At 41.2% G+C, this 20,472-nt stretch overlaps 3 protein-coding genes across 5 annotated transcripts; 2 read left to right on the forward strand and 1 right to left on the reverse strand.

Moving 5' to 3' along the window:
- Window positions 1-3,752: 3,752 nt before the first annotated feature.
- On the forward strand, window positions 3,753-8,567 carry cabp1a (calcium binding protein 1a). The gene is made up of 7 exons (XM_088375835.1): window positions 3,753-4,609; window positions 6,578-6,608; window positions 6,709-6,852; window positions 6,921-7,030; window positions 7,118-7,192; window positions 7,275-7,347; window positions 7,438-8,567. Exons 1-7 carry the CDS (start codon window positions 3,902-3,904, stop codon window positions 7,461-7,463), a joined length of 1,167 nt encoding a protein of 388 aa, XP_088231961.1. The 5' UTR covers window positions 3,753-3,901; the 3' UTR covers window positions 7,464-8,567.
- A 755-nt stretch (window positions 8,568-9,322) lies between these two features.
- mlec (malectin) lies at window positions 9,323-17,351 on the forward strand. Of its 3 annotated transcripts, none has more exons than XM_088375841.1 (6): window positions 9,323-9,475; window positions 10,157-10,391; window positions 11,283-11,461; window positions 12,210-12,386; window positions 13,314-13,371; window positions 13,681-17,351. In XM_088375841.1, the coding sequence occupies exons 2-6, from the start codon at window positions 10,190-10,192 to the stop codon at window positions 13,923-13,925; spliced, it is 861 nt and encodes a 286-aa protein (XP_088231967.1). In that variant the 5' UTR covers window positions 9,323-9,475; window positions 10,157-10,189; the 3' UTR covers window positions 13,926-17,351. The 3 variants fall into 3 exon arrangements, with proteins under 3 accessions (XP_088231967.1, XP_088231968.1, XP_088231966.1); XM_088375842.1 differs by having other exon boundaries at window positions 9,414-9,825; window positions 10,177-10,391; XM_088375840.1 differs by having other exon boundaries at window positions 9,416-9,825.
- A 390-nt stretch (window positions 17,352-17,741) lies between these two features.
- On the reverse strand, window positions 17,742-20,134 carry LOC148398208 (uncharacterized). The gene is made up of 3 exons (XM_088376666.1): window positions 19,502-20,134; window positions 18,244-18,388; window positions 17,742-18,160 (listed from the first exon to the last, which is right to left on the reverse strand). The coding sequence occupies exons 1-3, from the start codon at window positions 19,929-19,931 to the stop codon at window positions 17,857-17,859; spliced, it is 879 nt and encodes a 292-aa protein (XP_088232792.1). The 5' UTR covers window positions 19,932-20,134; the 3' UTR covers window positions 17,742-17,856.
- Between the last annotated feature and the right edge of the window lie 338 nt (window positions 20,135-20,472).

Raw genomic sequence — 20,472 nt, forward strand, 5'->3', positions numbered from 1 at the left:
TTTTTGGTGCTGGTGCTTTCCTAAAAGTCACTTAATAACTTAAAATTATGAGAAACATTAAAATCACTGCTAAAAATCATTGTTTTTTCATAGTCATTTGAATTATATATATTTTTAGTTTATATAGTATATATATATATATTATATTTATATATATATAAATATGTATGCATTATATAAATATATATATATATACATATATAAATATATATATATTATTATATATATAATATATACATTATATTTATATAATATATATATATATTTATTATATTATATATATATATTATATTTATATATTATATTTATATATATATTTATTTTGGGTTGTTTTTAACCCAACAACCCAATTTGGGTTAAAAATTGGACCGACCCAGGGAGATATGGGTCAATTTGATCCAACTTCCTTTTGGTTGTAACACCCTAAAGAAACTGTAAGGAGGCTGGTTTAAATATAACATGAAAGTACTACCCAGAAATAAATAAATAACAAAGTAAAATAAGAATATAAAGTAAAATACTGCAAATAGAAATAAACGCGTTTGTTTGTGCTGCGTACCATTGTACCATCTGTTCTCATCTGTGTGGTACTACTATGGCAGTAATTACATGAATGTTTACATCGCAAATGTGGCTGTGGTCGTGACTCCTGCAATCGAGGTCACTTAATTGCACTCACAGTCCCCACCTACTTGTACAAGACATGGTTGAATAAGCACATTTCTTGTATGACTCGATCTGTGCAACCAGTTACAATGATGAGAGCGTTTTTGTTAAATTTGGTAAGGTGTGGTAATTTGGATCTATTTGATATCACATTTGTATTCTTGTAAATACAGCGTGTGAGGGTTCAACCTAATTTGGGTATAGAAAAATGGTCTATTGCTTATAACTATTGTGATGACTCACAGTCCCCACCTACTTATACAAGACATGGTTGAATAAGCACATTTCTTGTATGACTCGATCTGTGCAACCAGTTACAATGATGAGGGCGTTTTTTTTAAATTTGGTAAGGTGTGGTAATTTGGATGTATTTGATATCACATTTGTATTCTTGTAAATACAGCGTGTGAGGGTTCAACCTAATTTGGGTATAGAAAAATGGTCTATTGCTTATAACTATTGTGATGACTCACAGTCAAAGTCAGTCAAAGTCAAAGTCAGCTTTATTGTCAATTTCTCCACATGCCAAAGACACACAAAGAAACCGAAATTTCGTTCCCCCCTATCCCACGGTGACAAGACATGGCTCACAACAGACAAACAAGTAAACAAGTATAACAAAGCGTGCTGAATAAATAATGAATAAATAACACAACAAATAAATAAATAAATAAATAAGAGGAGCAAAAAAAAAAAAAAAAGGAGCAAGTGCGCGTACAGCAGACATTCCCGAAAATAGCGCAACAGTGCCGCACGCTACGCAATTATTCTGTAAAATAATTTTCAAGTTGCTCTGCTGCTGTTCTTAAGATATTTGATTTGATGCATGACTTGCAAACCATGGATACGTTTATCTAACCAGAATCCGTATTTACACACATCATAAAGTATGCGTGCTGTTTCAAAGGGCCTTTTTATTTTGCACATGAAAAGTTATGTCAAGCAGCTTTGCGTGTTCAACAGCTCAAGAGGTTCAACCTGCCGCGGGAGCTGCTGAAGACCTTCTACACTGCCATCATCCAGTGTGTCCTCTGCACCTCCATCACTGTCTGGTTTGGATCGGCCTCCAAACAAGACTAGCACAGACTGCAACGGACAATAAGGACTGCAGAAAAGATAATTGGAATCAACCTCCCATCTATCCAAGACTTGTACCTGTTCAGGACCAGGAAACGTGCAAGTAACATCTCAACAGACCCTTCGCACCCAGGTTGCAGCCTGTTTGAACTACTCCCCTCCGGACGCCGTTATAGAGCTCTGTACACTAAAACCAGCAGACACAGAGACAGCCTCTTCCCCCAGGCTGTCGCTCTGATGAACTCACACCACTCTTAGAGTCTCAGAGTCATTACTGTGCAATAACATCCCGCTTTCCACACCTTTTTTGTCTACACTGTTTGTACTATGTGTCCTCTCTGCATCCATTGCAGCCTGGTCATCCTAGAAGAGGGACCCTCCCATCTGTGGTCTCAAGGTTTCTCATTTCCCCTAGCTGGAGTTTTGAGTTTTTCCTTGCCCTCTTGGGAGTTTAAGATCAGTTTAAGATCAGGGGGTGTTTGAGAATATCTTTCGTTCTTCACATGTCCTGAGTGTTGTTGTTAGTCACCTAAATGTTGAACAGAGGCTGTGATTTACCGAAGTCAAATTCCTTGTTTGGCACACTCAAACATGGCGAATAAAAAACTCTTGAATCTTGAATCTCTTGAATCTTGAATTAGAGAAGGTAGCAAACTTTAACTCGCTTGTAGATGCTACAGCGACCTCTGCTGTCTGAATTGATAATTACAGGACACTGGTGCCTATAATGCTTTTGCCACACGCGTGGCATGGAACTACAAAGAAAAACAATTTAAAGGACTTGGACATGTATTTATTATATTATATATATATATTATATTTATATATATATAAATATATATATTTATTTTGGGTTGTTTTTAACCCAACAACCCAATTTGGGTTAAAAATTGGACCGACCCAGGGAGATATGGGTCAATTTGATCCAACTTCCTTTTGGTTGTAACACCCTAAAGAAACTGTAAGGAGGCTGGTTTAAATATAACATGAAAGCACTACCCGGAAATAAATAAATAAATAACAAATTAAAATAAGAATATAAAGTAAAATACTGCAAATAAAAATAAACGCGTTTGTTTGTGCTGCGTACCCGTTGGCCTCTTGGTGGCAGTATGAAGCCGTGTACAATGAGAAGAGCAGAAAAAGAATGTTGGGATTGAACTTTATTTACATGCTTTGTTTTTCATAGATTAGGACGAATACTATGTGTCTTAATATAATAACTCATCCTTACTTCTTATCTATTAGGATGAATGTCATCATGATTACTTTGCCAATACACCGATCCATCCATTCACTTCCCCACTTTTCCTCACTAGTTAACTCGAGCCTCTCCCTGCTGTCTTTGGGCCCAAAGGCTGGGTACACTGAACTGCTTAGTGCCAATAAATTGTATGGACAGTGGATGGTGGGAAAATTGTTTTATATCGTGAAATTAGAATCCATGCATTGATTTTTAATTTTATTTTCTCTAATAATTACAATTATTATACATTTGGAAATTATTTGTTAAAATGAGAAATAACATATGAATAAATACATTTGAATTAACCAAACTTTGGGTGGGAAATTGGCTAAATGTTGCAAATGTCACTGCTGGCCTCTTTTTCAGTGGACCAGATTAAAAACGGAAACTCTGTGGTCCCCGGGCCGCACTTTGACGACCTCACAACTACAGGGACTAAAATAACACTGGTCAAGAGCAAAATTTAATTAGATGGCTTGTGTGTCTCTAAACGTATTTTGATGAAGATTTGTTTAAATGTTACCTTTTTTTTTTTTTTTTCAAGCACACGAGATATTATGATAATGCTTAAGCTTTTTAGGGGAAAAAACGATGACACAAATGGCCCCAAAAAAATATTGGGAAAATTTGCATCTCTGATTCTCAAAATTAGTACAAAAAATGTGTTGGCCAATGTATTCAACCAAAGTTATCGTCGAAAAGACAACAATAAAAGATCGTTATGAGGCTGTGCTGTGAATAATATTCATGTGCTCTCTGGACCTGTTAGCTTGCCATACACGTGTGCCACGCATACACGAGCAGGTGCTGCTACATATCGCGAGCAGGAGAAAACTGGTTGACAATGGAAAGGAAAGGACGCGTGATGTCGACAATCAACCCACCGACACACACCAGAGCAGATCTGCAGCAATGAGCTCCTCCTTTCCAACATCGGACTCCACGACCTCATTGCTTAAAACGTCCTCGAGAAGGTCCACGCACGTCCACGAACGCACGGCAGAGAGTCGGAGAAGTCATCAGCACCATCACCACCGTCCCGCCGCTGCGCTCCAAAGCAATGGAACCGCCGAGGAGGCTTTCTTGTCGGCAGAGAGCGACGTCAGCGCCCGGAGACCGCTGTGCCACCCTTCGCTCTCTGGCAACCGGGACAGAGTTGAATCCACGCGGGTCAAATGTCGAACCCTCGCGTCTGACAGTCACCTCCCAGACCCCCCAGAGCCTGATGGTGAAGCCGGACGTAGCGTGAAGGAACGCGGCACACACCGACACCACCGCCGCAGGAAGCACAATCGCGAGGAGCGAGCGCCTGAGACTGGAGCCCCCGAACCAGAGCCACCTCCACAGCCGCAGCATCGCCGTCGTTGCTGCGCACGCCCTCTCCCGAGGATGCCTTCGCCCTCGGATAGCCATGACGACAGAACTCCCCTGTGCGAACCTCGGGACCAGAAGAGGGCCAGTTTGACCAAAAGTGGCGGCCAGGCCAGTAGGTCCTCGCCGTCCGCCATCTCTCCGGTGCCGCTGTCCAGCAGCTCCTCTCGCCGCTCCCGGAGGTCCAGCGCTGCTTCTTCTGTCTCGGATGTCAACCTGCGTACTGTCCTCAATTCACTTTTTGGACAGGTAAGACCTCCTTGAATGAAGCATTGTTTACGTACATTTGTTGGACCAAATCACTCATTGTACTACATTTGAAAATCCCAGTAACGCAGAGTACTTCGTCACCGGACTTTTAGTATATTTGACCTTTATTCGTACTTTTACAGTATTTGTAAATAATGTCCAATTTTTCTTCAGGATACTACTAAGCACCAAATAACCACACAGGTAGTGTCTTGAACTGAACTGTGACTTTAGATTTCACACACATTTAGGTTTTGTCAATATGTACATGTGCGTTTACACAATCAGTGAATACATTCGTCCATCATCCGAATTCCTTATCCTCACGAGAGTTGCGGGCTCAAAGAATGCAGTGCTCCCGTTTTTGGACAGACGATAGGCGATCCTTGTACAAATTCATTTCTTATGTAATATATCCTCCTACAGACCTTCTCAATGAGTGCCCTTCCTTTTTGAAGTGGATTGTGCTGGGGGAGATGAAATGTTACCGTTGAGGTGGATGTGGCCAGATTTAACTTCCTGCATGATTTATTGGGAAGTCCATATGTGGAGAAGTGATTTGAAAATGTCGCGGGCTCCATTTTGAGCATCTTTTCTATCAAGGGTAATTTTACTAATTCTGGCTCACGGAGCTTCTATCTATTTATGCTTTATTTATTAGTTTCAGAGAAAAACTGTTGATTGAAGATGTCAGTCCCATTCCCGTGTTATAATTTCCTCCCATTTAGGTATGAAGACATGTGCAGGCACCTTTTTTTAATCTGTGTAATCATTACATTCATAATAAATCAGTGTTGTGTTCCGGTTCCATGTGGCTGACATGTAACACGGTCTAGCACTGCAGCGTGTACAATTTCAATGCATGTGCTGCTTTCACACGGCTGTAGGTCAGTGTGACCTTGTATCTTCCTGCAGAGGGCAGAGGATGACACGTGGGGGGTAGGCTGCAACTAACATGATGCATGACATGTAAATCAAATGGACCATTTTTGAGGGCAAATAGACCCAGCCAAGAGAATGAATTAATTCTAAAAACTGATTGCCAGAGCCTTGGAACACGTCACAATACAATATGTTTATGCAAGCATTTTGAGGCACTGTCGTTTGGAAACTAAATTTGTGGTGTTATGGGAAAAATGCAGAATAAAAATAATGCACTGTAGACATGATAATTAAAAAAAAGACAATTATGGATAAACAATGTTTAGTCATGGAATTTTTAAATGCATTGATATAATGTTGGCCTGTTATTTTATTTTATTTTTTTACTTGCACATGCGCAAGTCAATACTCCGTGCCATTATACTGAAAAAATATTTTTTTCTGCATTTAGCCTACATTCAAATGTATTTGCAAGTACGTTTGAACTTTGTTTGTCCAAAAATGTTCACTCCACACTGGCAGTTGCACACTTCCGTACAAATACATAACAAAACAAAAAGCCATAATTTGTGACTTCATGACATGTTTATACATCCTCTTCCATTGTCACATGACTGCGTGAATACAGTTGGCTTGTGAGCAAGTAGAGAACTGTCACTGAATATGCTGATGTTTGATGACCTGAGAGCCACGGTGACAGGAAGTGCTGAGAATACATATTCAATCGTCTGCTTGTGTGATTTGCGTCCTTGCGTCGTAGCTGTTTCCAGCTCCCTCTGTCTCTGACGTCAAGACACAATGTTGTGTTTAGACTCCACACTCCTTCTGCTGTTAACCCCTGAAGCTTCTGGGATATGTCTGCCTGCGTCTCTGCCCTTTAAAGGTTTCGTTAATTCTAAGCATTGAGCGGGGGGGGGCACATTCTTTTGCTAGCACGAGCACAGTGAGCAAAAAACACCAATCAAATATAAAATAGTTTCTACTGTTTGATGTTTCCACCAGTAGGTTCATGGAGATCACGGCTGCATCAGTCATGTTTTGTTTGTTACTTGTACTGACAAGTGATTTATTGTGTTTACTCACTAGGACAGAGAGCTACGTCCAGAGGAAATGGATGGTAAGTTGATTTTGCCTCAACAATGAGTCACCCAGAACAAATAAACAAGGCGTGAAATAAGACCATTGGACACTTTTGCACATTTGTCTTTGCTCAACAGAGTTGCGGGATGCATTTAAAGAGTTTGACAAGGACAAGGATGGTTTTATCAGCTGTAAAGACCTTGGAAACTGCATGAGAACGATGGGATACATGCCCACTGAAATGGAGCTGATCGAATTGAGCCAGCAGATAAATATGAACTGTAAGTGTTAATTCTTAGTTGCTCTCAAATCATAGTTGTAGTGATTTTATGTTGATATTTGTCTTCAGTGGGCGGTCATGTGGATTTTGAGGATTTTGTAGAATTGATGGGTCCAAAACTCCTTGCCGAAACTGCAGACATGATAGGAATAAAGGAATTAAAAGATGCCTTTAGAGAAGTAAGAATGTCTCTTTGATACAGTACATTTGTGCATGTCTGTGCGTGTGCTCAAATATGCGTTCTCCTACATTCTCCGCTCTGTTAGTTTGACACAAATGGTGACGGTGCCATAAGTACATCTGAGCTGCGAGATGCAATGCGTAAGCTTCTGGGCCATCAGGTAATACTTGCGCCACATCTGCAACAAGATGGATTCTTCTTTTTAGAGATGTCCACCGTGCAATTTCGCCTTGCTTCTGCAGGTGGGTCTGAATGAAGTGGAGGATATTCTGCGGGAGGTTGATTTGAATGGGGACGGGCTTGTTGACTTTGAAGGTAAAAGCACTTTGTTGAAATATTCATAGTCGATGATGCAACTGATGCACTGCTGCTGACAATATGAGTTTTCCACTCTCTCCTCTGCAGAGTTTGTCCGAATGATGTCTCGTTGAGATTGCTAAATGAGCCGTCTTGAATGTGAAGCTTCAACCCTCGCCGTACTTGAGCAAGTAGAAAAGAGAACTTGTTAAGATTTCTGAGCCATTCAAAATTTTGACTGACACTGGAATTTCAACTCCTTGGATGTTCTGGAGCAAAGGGTCACATCAAGCTTTCAATCAATAAGTGTTCTTCCTGAAATGTCTCCAGTCCAACTGAGGCAGAACTTGCTGTAGCCTAGCTGACGATTGTACATTTCTTTTTGCACTTTAACTTTCAAGTATTAACGTCCTGTGTGCGTTGGTTGCTGTCTCCTTTCCTACATGGGGACATTATGAAATATCTTGCAAAATCTTGCCTTCGACTATATGTTAGATGAAGTCAGGATGTGAGAATTATTGCTTGTAGATACGACTTAAAGACTGAGTGCACTGTTAAGCGTTTTCACACTTGATGTATAGATCATTGTTCAATGAAATAATGTATATTTGGGATGTCCTTTCTCTGACATTGGTGCCCCACTTGGGAGCTCCTGTAGCAATACTACATCTGTATCAGACCTGTGTGTGACCAGCTGTCATTTGTACCTGTTCCTGTCTAGCGCGATAACATCACTCAGACGGCCACATGAAATGTACAAAAAACGAACCGTGACCTACTTCTCATGAGTGTTATTCTTGCAATCAGAGCGCAAAGCAGTTGATATAACATTCAGTACCTCTCGGTTCTTGACTTTCAAATCGATTTCCTGTAAAAGCTGAAATCTCGACAACCAAAGTTCCAGCTGTCTACATTCTGCTGTGGTTTTCAGCATGTGCCACAGTATATTTGGAACTGTTTCCCATCACAGTGTTTTCATGCTCACAGGCTCAAAGTCACTGAGTTGCCAATCTAGCTTCACTCACATTATGTTGGAATGACGTGTGAGTATTATTTACAGTGAATGTCAATGTCAATATGATTGTAATCGTGGTAAAGTCTCGCAAATCTGTGTTGTTGAAGCAAATTCTATGCATGCCAAAGAGAGAATTCTGTTCTGTATCCACATTTCAACTTTGGGCTCACAGAATAAATATTTTGCCAAGTGCAGTGTGCAAAATAAATGTCATTACATTGCAGTCCTATTTTATGGGTGCATTTGTGATTGTGAGATATAATAATACCTTTTCCTTTATCTTGAATTATACATACAGTTGTCACAACTGAGTTATGCAGTATAGGTTTGCTAATTTGAAAATGGAATAATCTTTTAACTAGTCACTCATCTTCAGCAAGAACAGTGCAGACCTCCACCAACAAATTTCATCTGAAGTCATACCAACATCTGAAACCTACATGTTTTTCCTTGGTCCCATGAGAAGTCGTGAATGAAGTTTACCAATCAAAATTTTGATGTAAGCATCCATTTTAAAACAAATTACACTCCTCTTAAATTTCCAAGTCCCAAGTGCAGCCAAAGGTGCAATCTGGTTAATTACTAAGCCTGAGGTGCTACAAGATTTGATATAGTACATACATTTTTTTCATCATAAACATCATAAATGTCCCAAATGTGAAATGTTGCCTGTTTAGTTATATGTAGTACATTTGCTTTGAGGTCAGATGCCATTTTGGAGAAAGGTGTATCCGGGAAAGTAACAAATGTTTATACAAAGTATTAACTCTGTTAAACCAGTGCCACTGATGTGAGCTAGTCATCTTTCATTACGTTGCCCTGTATTTGCCTCATTATAAGGTTGACGGCCAACGATCTGTTTAATAAAACTCAATGCCGGTGAAGGACCTGTCATCTATGGAGCTGATTCAAATGTTACCATAGTTACCCTTTTGCTCGCTCCAATTTGCCCGACCCTCTTGTGTAGCGAGCTGCGTTGGACTCACATGATTGGACAAGAGCTCAACCGGCACGAAGGTACCAAATCGGAAAAGGGGGCGTGGTGAATACGTCAAGGCCACGCGTATATTTCTGGATGATTCCACTCTTTTGCCACTTAAGAAGTCATTCAGGAAACACATTTTTTACCATGCGAGTACGCATAAGGATGGATACATTTAGAAAAGATGCCTCGCGTTTCATGTTCGATCGTAGCCATGAAGGACGTCGATGAGCCAGCCAGCCGATGAAATGCGTGAGGATGCGATTGGTCAAAATATATGTCACTCAACCCCTGTGTTACGTTGCACTGCAGCTAGGAGCCAGTGTAGATACACAGTACACGCTTTGAATGAAAGTCGTCAAGGGTTCCAGACTGAGACCTCCACCATCTGACAATATACAAACACTGCCATCATTGAAATTATTTGTCAGTCTATGTATTCAGTCTGACTGCAAAACTTGTTCTAGACATTCACTTTGACAACGTTTCCAAGGAGAAGGTAAGACACATGTTAGCCGCACTCCAGTAGACCACGTATTTCTGGTTAGGCAGGTACGTTTGCTAGCTGGCGTAACCGGCGACTGTTACGCTATGTTAATTACTATAGCAATCCCAATACCTGCCTGCATATAAAGTGCGTCTTATGGTATGAACGTATTCATCTTTGTCCTTAGTGACGCTAATTGCAGTCGTGAGTTCTTTGTTGCTACCGCTAGCATGCTGGCTAGCCCACTCCTATCATATTGCATGTCATCACGTCAGCTTGCTAGCTCACTTTGCATAACTTGCTAATCTCGCACCTTATTGAATGAAACTGTGCCCCTTGACAGTGCCCGTCTCTGTGTCGAAGAGTGTGTGTGGCGATGCAGCGGCTCACGGCGCAGCTCTTCGCCGGGCTGGTTGCCGCGGTGCTGTCCGTGCTGTTTGTGCAGTGTTGGGCGGACGGCGGCGGCCCCAGCCTCTCCGAAAGGGTGATCTGGGCTGTCAATGCCGGAGGGGAGTCGCACGTCGACGTGCACGGCATTCACTTCAAAAAGGACCCTTTAGAAGGCAAGCTCGGCAAAGGTGAGTAAATGATTTATGATGAACCCACATGCTCAAGATTGACATAATTAAACCAGTGCAAATAAAGCAATGAAGTCAAAGTTAAACATTGGTACAAATAAAACACCACTGGTTTATGTTAAATATTGGTAAAAATATAACACCACTGGTTTGCACTGTTAAGGTGGTTGTCAGGGCCATAAATATTCTCTTTTTTTTTCCTATAATTACCACCACAACTGATTTGTAAGGCAACAAATAAGATGTATATATTAACTGCAGCCTTTCAGCTTTGATTTGAAGTGATGTACCTCCGAATCAAAGGAATGGTGTAGAAATGACAATATTTTCTATATGTGCCACCTACTTTTTAAGGAACCAAAACTAGTTGCTTCTCAGCCCGTCGACGGTCAGGTGGGTATATAAGGCTGCCAATGGAACTGGTTTCCTGGTATTTTTCAGACCAAAAGAAGATGCTGGGTTTTCCAACTCATGGCAGATTTAGTGTGTTCAAGAGCGTAGTAGATTTGTACACAGCAATCTTGACCTTTCTCTGCATCACCTTCAGAAGTTTACTACTTCTGCTATCTCACGCACCAACCCCACAAGCAGCCTTGGCAGCCTGCCAATCCTTCATTTACACTCCTGTTTGTAGTCAAGCCTTGACGGTTATCAACTTCATACCGTAAATCCTCCACCAACGCGGTCCCTAAAATATGCAACAAAATGTGGCGCAACTATGTGTTAGCTCACCATTTGAGGCAGAACGGTTACAGCAAGTACATGGTCAAGTCAGGGCTAGCATACTAGCAAAGTGGCATTTCTATCGATTCAAACTGTCCGCTTGTTCCATGAATTGCAGCCCTGAGTGATTGTTTCTATGTGCAAATGTGCTTTCATTTGTCTTTGTAGCGTCTGATTATGGGATGCGTCTGCCGATCCTTCGCTCCAGTCCTGAGGATCAGGTTCTCTACCAGACCGAGCGCTACAATGAAGACACTTTTGGATATGACATCCCAATACGTGAGGAAGGCGACTATATACTCGTAATGAAGTATGCAGAGGTTTACTTTGCTCAGTCTCAGCAAAAGGTAACCATGAAGCCATTACACTGGTCAACAAATGACTATTTCTTTAAATCAATGACATTTTTGCGCTGATTCCAAATGTGCCCTCATTTTTTTGTCTAGCGCATCAGGTTTTCATAATCATACGATGGAATTATCCATTTAATGATATTTCTAAATTAAAGGAACATCAGAAATGGTCTTTCCAATATACTCCCTGAACCCCTCAATAGTCTAAAGACAGAATTCTATTAAATATTGCTTTCTTAATATAGATTAAGCCCCCTTTTATTTTTATTATTTTTATTTTTTTTATAAATACATCCATCTCAGAGGTGGCCATTTTGTTTTGCATTGCCATTTGCTGTCGACTGAAAAGGGGGGGACATCACAATGTTGACAGGCTCAGGTAACGACAGTCAAGACTGACCTGTTTTCTGTTTGGTTAGGTGAGCCCTTTGGCACTGTGATGTCATTTTCACTCGACAGCAAGTGGCAATACACCAATTAATGACAACTGGTGTTTTTCCGCTGAATTCATCGTCGTAATTTTTATATTCATTGCTGTGAATTACAACGCATTGTAAAATTTGTATTGTGCAGGCTTTTATTGATCAAACTTTAAAATGAAAATATAAAAAAATCCTGATGTGCTAGAAAAAAAAAAGAACATTTTAAATACGTTCAAGGCACACACAGACTGTCTCTGATTAGAATTTGCTGCTGACCGATATTAACAATATGTACCCAAATGCATATTGCGGTTTAACAGGTATTTGACGTTCGACTAAACGGCCACGTGGTGGTGAAGGACCTGGACATCTTTGATCGAGTGGGTCACAGTACCGCACACGATGAAATCGTGGCGTTCTCCATTCGACGCGGCAAACTGAGTGTTCAAGGAGAGGTGTCGACATTTAACGGCAAGCTCACGGTGGAGTTTGTAAAGGTAAGTTTAACGTGACCTGCCACTCTTGTGCAGTGGTAGTGTGACTTAACATTGTTTCATTTTCCCCTTTGAAATAACTTGAAACGCTTTATTCAGTTCCATCCATCTAAAAAATAATAATAAAGGAGAGAGTTATTCAATCCATTGGTTTCGTAAAGTGTAGTTACTGTATGTATTTATTGTTCACTTTTAAGGGCTGTGGCCTAGTGTGGAATTCATGTTTGTGCTACTCAACAAGACTCAAAATACCTTTAGTAACTAACTCCTTGCACACATGCTCAGACATTACCTTCATGGCCTGCTTGTGGCCAGAGGCTCATTTACATGAGACATGACCTCAAAACGTGTCAATGTCAGAGATTTCTAAAAAGTGCTGTAGTTCTTAATCCTTTGTGTATTTTGAAAAATATCATTTATGACATTGAATAGGATCCATTGTCAGAACTGTAATAGTGAGTGCGCTGTTGCTATCTGTCGCACTTGCAATTCGAGTAAGCATGTCTTTATTTGTGGCCCATACGCATACGCGGCTAATCTTAGCACTCAAGAGAGAGAGCCTTTAAGTTTATGTGACAAATGGTGTCCAGCTTGCATGAGGCTTCATGTTTAAAACGGTATGTGTGATCAGCCAACAAATGCAGAAGTTTTAGCTTGGTCGGTTGCACGACGGCGGTATAAAGTAAAGCCTCTGTTCTTGCCATGCGCCGATAACTTGTGGAGTTGTTGAAATTTTAATATTACCTTCATTCACTGTGTGGGTCAACCGTTCATCAATTACATTGCTAAAGGTGTTAGGCTAGCAAATCCTGATTGTTTCATCTTTCATTCATATAAAGGTCATCTTTCTGTGGAGCTGTCTGTCATTTGAAACTACTTGACAAGTGATTTCTCTTGAGCAAACATGTTGGACCTTTTTCTGTATTCCAGGGCTACTATGATAACCCCAAGGTCTGCGCGCTCTATGTAATGAAGGGAACACCAGAAGGTAGATTCATATCTGAATGATTTTTTTTTTCTGTTGATTGTACACACGGAGACAATTGTTGGCACCCTTCTAGAGGAAAACCAACACTGGTTTCAGAGGTAACGAGTCTGACAGAAGTAATAATCAGTACAACTGTAATGAAAATGTTCTTAGTGTGAAAACCTTTTTTTCCTCAATTTATTTCATTAGAGGGGTACCAAAAATTTTGTCCACGTGTGTACTTTGTCCCTCAAAGTGAAATTTCACTCCTACCGAAACTGCCACAGAATGAACCTCACTTTTCTGTGGCGCTCCTTTTCTTGTGAAAAGATGTACCCAAACTCCAGCCTCACCCTGGCTTGGAAAAGCATGACGAAGAGGAGGAAGAAGAGGAAGACAGTGATGGAGGAGACGACGTGGGCAAGAAGAAGCTCCCACCAGATTCCAAGCCCCGGGTCCAATCGGGACCCCGAACGCCGAACCCTTACGCTGCCGACAACAGCAGCCTCATGTTCCCCATCCTGGTGGCATTCGGCGTCTTCATCCCCACTTTGTTCTGCCTTTGTCGGCTGTGAGACGACTGAACGGACACGAGACTATGATAAGGGAGGGGAGGGCGGGGGTTTCGAGGAGGTCAAACTTACACACGACTCGGAGGAAATACGGACCACGGAGGACATTAAGACAGCAAGTGCAGGAGGATGGCGAGCAGAGTGAATGTTTGCCTTCCACCTTTTGCTCTCTGCTTTGAACGACACGTTTCATCCATTTCATTTCCTGGATGAAGTCTTTGGCCGCTGTACCAACTTTTTAGAATTTTGCACGCAGCGTGGGGAAAGAAACACTTTAGTCAGACACACATCATCTGGCCACACATGAGATTAGGAACAGGCTCCATATGGAATAAACCACAAAATGAACTATGGGAATACAGCCACCATCTTTTTTGCTACTTGCCTTTCTGTCAACTTAGTTCATACGTGGCGTCGTCTTAACATGAAGCGTTTGAGCATTTATTCAGTAGTTTTATTATCCATATACTGCTACGCTCTTTGTCCTCACCAGTAAGACAATCCAGTCTAATTAACCATCTTCCTACTACTGCCTTTGACTACAACTAGTAGGACTACTTCATGTTTCATCTAGTGGGCATTTGAGTCCAGGAGGCTTCTAGTGTGTGACATATGCCTACTCGTTGGACGGAGGGGTGTTACTAGTAAAGCACGAATTGACTAGAAAGGTTTAACTGTATACAAATAGGCCAAAAGTGGCAGACGCCTGTGAGTGGGGGAATAAAAATTGCTCGTAAGGATGCATACTGCGTCTACTTGGATATTATGATAACTGTCAAGGATATGGACTACGTGTAAATGTTCAAACAACTTTCCATAAGATGGAGACCTCAAGAGTGTCCCAGTCACGCTAGTTGGAATGGATTTGAAAAGGTCTGTGGGAACCCGTCACCTGGTCCTTTAATATTTAAAGCTCGGAATAACATACTAACTGTAACTACCAGTGGACTGCATATTCTAAGTTGAGCTTATTTAATAAGATGGGCACAGGAACATGGAGACATTTTCTGCAGATTTGCGAGGTTTAATCTGTTCAAAATGGTTCCCGGAGGCACCCCCACACAGGAGGGCAAATCTTTTAGCCTGTGTGTGATGATGTGTGACTCCACAGTCTTAACTGGTTCCAAGTAGATGTGTGGCGCTAAGGGTGCCATAAATAAATTGCAGAGCCAGAAGAAAAAAGGTCACAGCGACCCAACGGGCTTAGCTCACGTCCCCCCATCTTATTATTTGTGTCATAGTTCAAATCTTACCAGATCCAAAGCCACACATTAGGATGACATCATCTTTGAATTTCACTGTTATTGTCATTGTCTGTTTTGAACTATCTTCCAAAGTCAAAGCTCACCCTTAAGTTGGTGGCAAAACAAGAGGGGAGTCTGTATTCCCTTGCATATTTAGTTGTTTGCTGTCATGACTTCTTTGTTGAACATGAAGTGGTGGTGTTTAGTTCCCAGAAGGAGCCTGTGGCCGTCGTCATTGTGCTTGTCTTCCATCCCTCAAGTGGCTCGAGTGTGTCTTACTTACATTGACAAGAAGAAAGCACAACATCACTGTTGGTTCCATGCAAATGTTTACTCCAAGTCCCAGCAGCCTTTTAAAAACCTCTTGTCTTAAATCTTTCCTAAATGTCTGGCCTGCTCTGTTTTTTTTTTGTTTTTGTTTTTTTTTACCCCTCATACCAATGAGAACTTTGATGCTTAGTTCAACTGCCGTTTGTGGTTGTTGAGCAAACATTTTTATCTGTGAAAAATCTTTAATACCCGTGGCCTCATTACCAGAGTAATTTTTGTTTTAGTTTTGCCCCTCGGACATGACTAAACTCTTAGTTGTGTTTGAAAACGTTCAGCTAAATGTTTTCTACATATTATTTTTTTTTATGTTCAACCAAAATGAGTCTTAACCTGTCAGTTTCTCTTGCATCCAACTCAGTTACAAATTAATGTGCTGTGGGTCCTCCCTTGCTTCTTTTTTTTTTTTTTTCCCTGAATATGGAGAAGTTCGTGTGTTGCCATTTTCTTTCCTAGGTTTTTGAAACTTTTTGTTTAAAGATGTGAACATTATCTTTAGCCATCTGAAAATGTTGCATTCTATGGTCACGTGTGTATATATGGTTCAGGATCACAAAGTTTCATTCAATGGTTCTCACTTTTTTGTTGAAACTGGGGCTTTATTATTTGTTCCACTTTTAAAGAAACCTGTGGCTTTTTTTTTAAAAGGGGAACGGCTGTTGGGACAGTATGAAACAACAACAAAAGATTAATAGACAGGCAAATGAAATGTCTGTCAAAATTTAATAAATTAACTTGTAAGGAAAATGTAAATGTGAGCTCTTCCACTTGCTTGTGTAATTTAGATCCGAGTGGAGCTGATCTGGAGATATATTATGATACATTTGGAATTAGTGTTTGAAATGTTGCCTCAGGATGTCTTTTGATTGGAGTAGTTAAACATGTTTTATTAGTGTGACATTTTGCACTGCCTTGTGTGTCATTGTTGTTGCCTTGAATTCTTGAATACATTGTGCTTTACCATCATTAGCCTTCTTTTCCCTCTTGTGCTGTGTTATCATTGCACACAAATTGACTGGAGTGAAGGAAGCTTCATCCGTCAATGGAATTTAATTTATACTTGGTCAATTTGTTCCATGAGGAAAGTGGGAGACTTCTGTGAAATGTACGTCCAACACCACTTTTATTTTTACACATTGGTCTCGGTATCGTTTGTTGATCGCACTCATAAAAGCACGGGAGTGGAATGAAGATCTGCTCTGTGTCTTTTCACATTAGAACCAAAGACTCACTGCGTCACTCCATCCAATCTCTTCTCTCAATCTCTTCTTAATTAAGGCGTCCTATCTTTCTGCTTTTTTGCTTACCTTATTAACTCAATCACTGCCAGCCCAGTTCAAATGGATTTTTGGCTTGCATTGCTCTCAGTGGCAGTGAATGAGTTAAGTGCTCAATAAATCAGGGAAATAAACCTCAGTCACTCTCCTCAAATCAGATTATTTTAAACTGCTCTGTAATTAAGTGGACCTTGTTTGTCTCTTTTGTGATATACTGTACCTTGATTTGCCCAGCACCCCACCCCACCTTTGTCTGTTATTTTCCAATCAACTGTACAATAAATGTGAGGTGAATTTAAACCGAGACAAATTTACACAGCAAAACCCCACCGCCGTCCAGGCAGCACAAAAGTCTGTCACCAACTTTAATGTGAGCGTGTGAGATGGCCCGTGTATGATCCAACTGTATGTATGAACATGTTTTGGATTAACAAATTGTCATGTGGGGGGCCTCCTGAAGGGCAGCAGCAGGCGGACTGAGAAATGTGCTCAAGTCTACTCTTGCTCATGTGTCCAACGTTTGCAAAGTGACAAAATGCTGATCAATGCTGTTTCTTTTTAATAAATCGAATATTTTATCAGACTGTCTTTGCTGTTTTTTCACCTTGACATCAAGTTAAAAGAGAAGGAAATAATTCTCGCTTGTTTTAAATTCTGAAAATCCCCAGTTTGTTTTTAAAAAAAGTCCCTGAGGAGGCAGTCACTGCTAAATTCAGCATGCTTTTGTTTGTCCAGGTGTCTCGTTCAGCCCCAACAGCTGTGAAAATGTCTCTCATGCCACATATGCTAGAAAAGGTGATGGGAGAGTAAACAAGCAGCTGCACAAAGATAACTGAAGCCTCACTGCAGTGTACCCGTGTTTTTGTGACTTTTCTTCTGACTTGAGCTGTTCTGTGTATTAAAATTAAACAACCAACAAAAAAAAGGAGGCACTGCATGAAAATGTTTATATATATTTATATAATTTCTACAAACCATAACATTTATAAGTTAATAAATTTGCTTAGGAAGTGCATCATTTCAGATCAGTCTTAACTTGACGAGCTTAAAGGTGGAAGTGTACTTGAGTTCAGTGTCAGTTTGGCCTCATAGGTAGTAGAGGGTCACAAAAGGTGCGTGTAGGAGACCAACCCCGCTGCTTTCGCAGAGCACACCGACTCCGGCCCGACTGCAGCCCAAGGCCAAGCCCTGCTCCCCCCACATGACTCCACCATTGTCCTGGAGATCCACTGAAGCCAGCTTTTTATGCAAGGAGGAAAGCATGACCTTCCGCATGTTCACCAAGCGGTGAGCTCCTCCGGGACTGCCCGCTGCCTCTTGAAGACTCTGGAAAAGGAACAGCAGATCCACTCGCAAGTCCACAGTGGTACCGTGGGATCTTGAAATAAACCTACAAGAGGAAAGAACATTTGTTACAAGTCCCATGAAAACATTGCAATGAACGGGAGATTATAATAAGGGTTGAGATGTTACCTTGTTGGAAGGTTGCTCTTTGCCATGGACAAAAGCACAGGATGGATGTCCACCTGTTGCGGATTTGTCAACTGGAGGTGAAGCTCAGCTCTCCTTATGCTCAGTGATAAGACCTCCCTGGTGAGGAGCAACTCTACATCCGAACCTGAAGACAAGGAGCAAATGCGCAACTGTTTTATGGAACAGTCAAATCTTTTCAGCATTGCTCTCAACCCAGTAGATGAGAATCACGTCCTGGAGGTGATGTTTTCACTCCTAATCTTTTGTTAATCTGTCAGCGGGATAGCTCAACAACTCTCGGAGAGAACATTAAGCCTGCTGAGTGTCCATTTGTATGCAGATATCATTGTCTCTTCTGCACAACTGAATTAATCAAGCCATTAATGTGCCTTTGCAAGACAGATTTTCCAGTAACTCGACAAAATGCTAAATGAGAGCTTGCAAGGTCACTTGCCGTTCTTTCAAATGGCTGTTTGGGTTTCATATGTTTGCTCCAGTGTTTTCATTTTTCATTTTGCTCATTTAATTTGGCCCCACAGTTGTTTCAAAGAAGCATATGTCAAAGTGGCCCACTGGTCAGGGTGGTGTTACTTTCCTCAGATCCAAAAGTGGATTATTCAGAGAAAATAAATCCTGGCTCAGCAACAAAATGTAAATAAACTTTGACATAAGGGGTGAGAAAAGTATGGCCCGGGGACCACATGTGGTCCACAAACCATTTATATTAGCAACAGTCTTAAAATATTTTTTTTTACGTTAAGCAAACCATCTCCCCTACAATTTGAAAAAATACATATTTATTGACAAAATAAATGCCTTTTTCTTTGTTTAACTCATTCAGTATTTGATTTATTGCATAGGGTATCAAACTCATTTTGTCCCAGGCCACAACGTTATGTTTTCCATAGGGGCGTCTTCATGACAATACAAACGTCACCTCACCGTATTATTTCATATACATAATTGATAAGGCGATTGATTGTGTTAATAATGAATTGAATTTGAGAACATAAGTCATTGGAAATTGGTGAAAAACAAATGCTTGTAATATATGTTAAAAGTGAAGAAAAATGACATGAAAAGAACAAGAAACATGAAGCCCATCTAAATTTCTATAGTGGGCCACAAAGTGGCTGGCTCTGCCACTGACATTGACATAATATAACTATTAGTCAAATAATTTTGCATGCATGTGCGTTTAAATTTCGATTAAATTGTTACTAAGGACGGAGAAAAAGTTTCTTTTATCCCGTCTCACCTCGTCTTAAACGGCCCTGGAGCCCTTTGACGTTCCTGCAGTCGAGTCCGTCCTGACAGCACCGGTAGACCCGCCGCACGAAGCTGAAGAGGGGCTTCTCTGGAAACACCAAGCCCCAGGAAGCCCCAGAAGACAGAGGCCTGACACTGAGGCGCAACACGGTCGAATTTTGCCGGGGACTACGATGCGGGCTTTCCTGCCAAGCTGCCGTTAGCTCCGCGCAACGCTCCCGGTGAGCTTCCGCGGCGCCTCGCCTCCAGCGCCTCAGGAGGTCCGTGCGTAAAGATGGTCTTGGAGACCGAGTCGACATCCCCGGTGACGCTTCCACGAATCCATGCGCGTCCAGTGCGCGGCCCCGTACTCCGATATCGTTGGTAATCATCACGATAAGAACCAAAGCAATCCAAGGGTAGGAGCTTGTCGAGGCCATGGTGATGTTTCTGTATCCAAACTGCAACTTCTCTCCTCCGCTGGCTTGGGCGCCTGCTTTATGTCCCTACTCACAATGGGAACAACTTTCCACTTTAGAATTTGAATCCTGACCCTCGATCGTCCCGATCCCTGCCCCTCTTTTTTGTTCGTACCCACTTGACTCCCGCTGCTTTCTTTTAACGCGCTTGCATAATGATGGCGCCCCAACGAGCGCCAACCCCATCCATTCATATTCAGCTACTTAACTAATGATTCCAATTACTCCATATTTGTTGGTCAGCGGTGACGTTTTCTGGATTTGCGTTTTGTTTTTGTTTTTTTACTTTAATTTCTACTTTTAGAGAACATATCTTCTCCACTTTGTCAAAGCATGCTTGCTCTTTTTCTTAACCTCCACTGAAGGACCATAAACCGAAATTAATTTTGGAAAAGCAATATATTCTCCAGCCATGGCATTTAAATGAATTGTTTGATGTATATTGTGTCATGTGTCAGTCTAAAAACAACTATCTTGTGCTTTACATAAATTAACCGTATAC

The sequence above is a fragment of the Syngnathus floridae genome, chromosome 5 (assembly GCF_059516105.1).
Source record: "Syngnathus floridae isolate MCC-2025c chromosome 5, RoL_Sflo_1.0, whole genome shotgun sequence".
Classification (NCBI taxonomy): Eukaryota; Metazoa; Chordata; class Actinopteri; order Syngnathiformes; family Syngnathidae; genus Syngnathus; species Syngnathus floridae.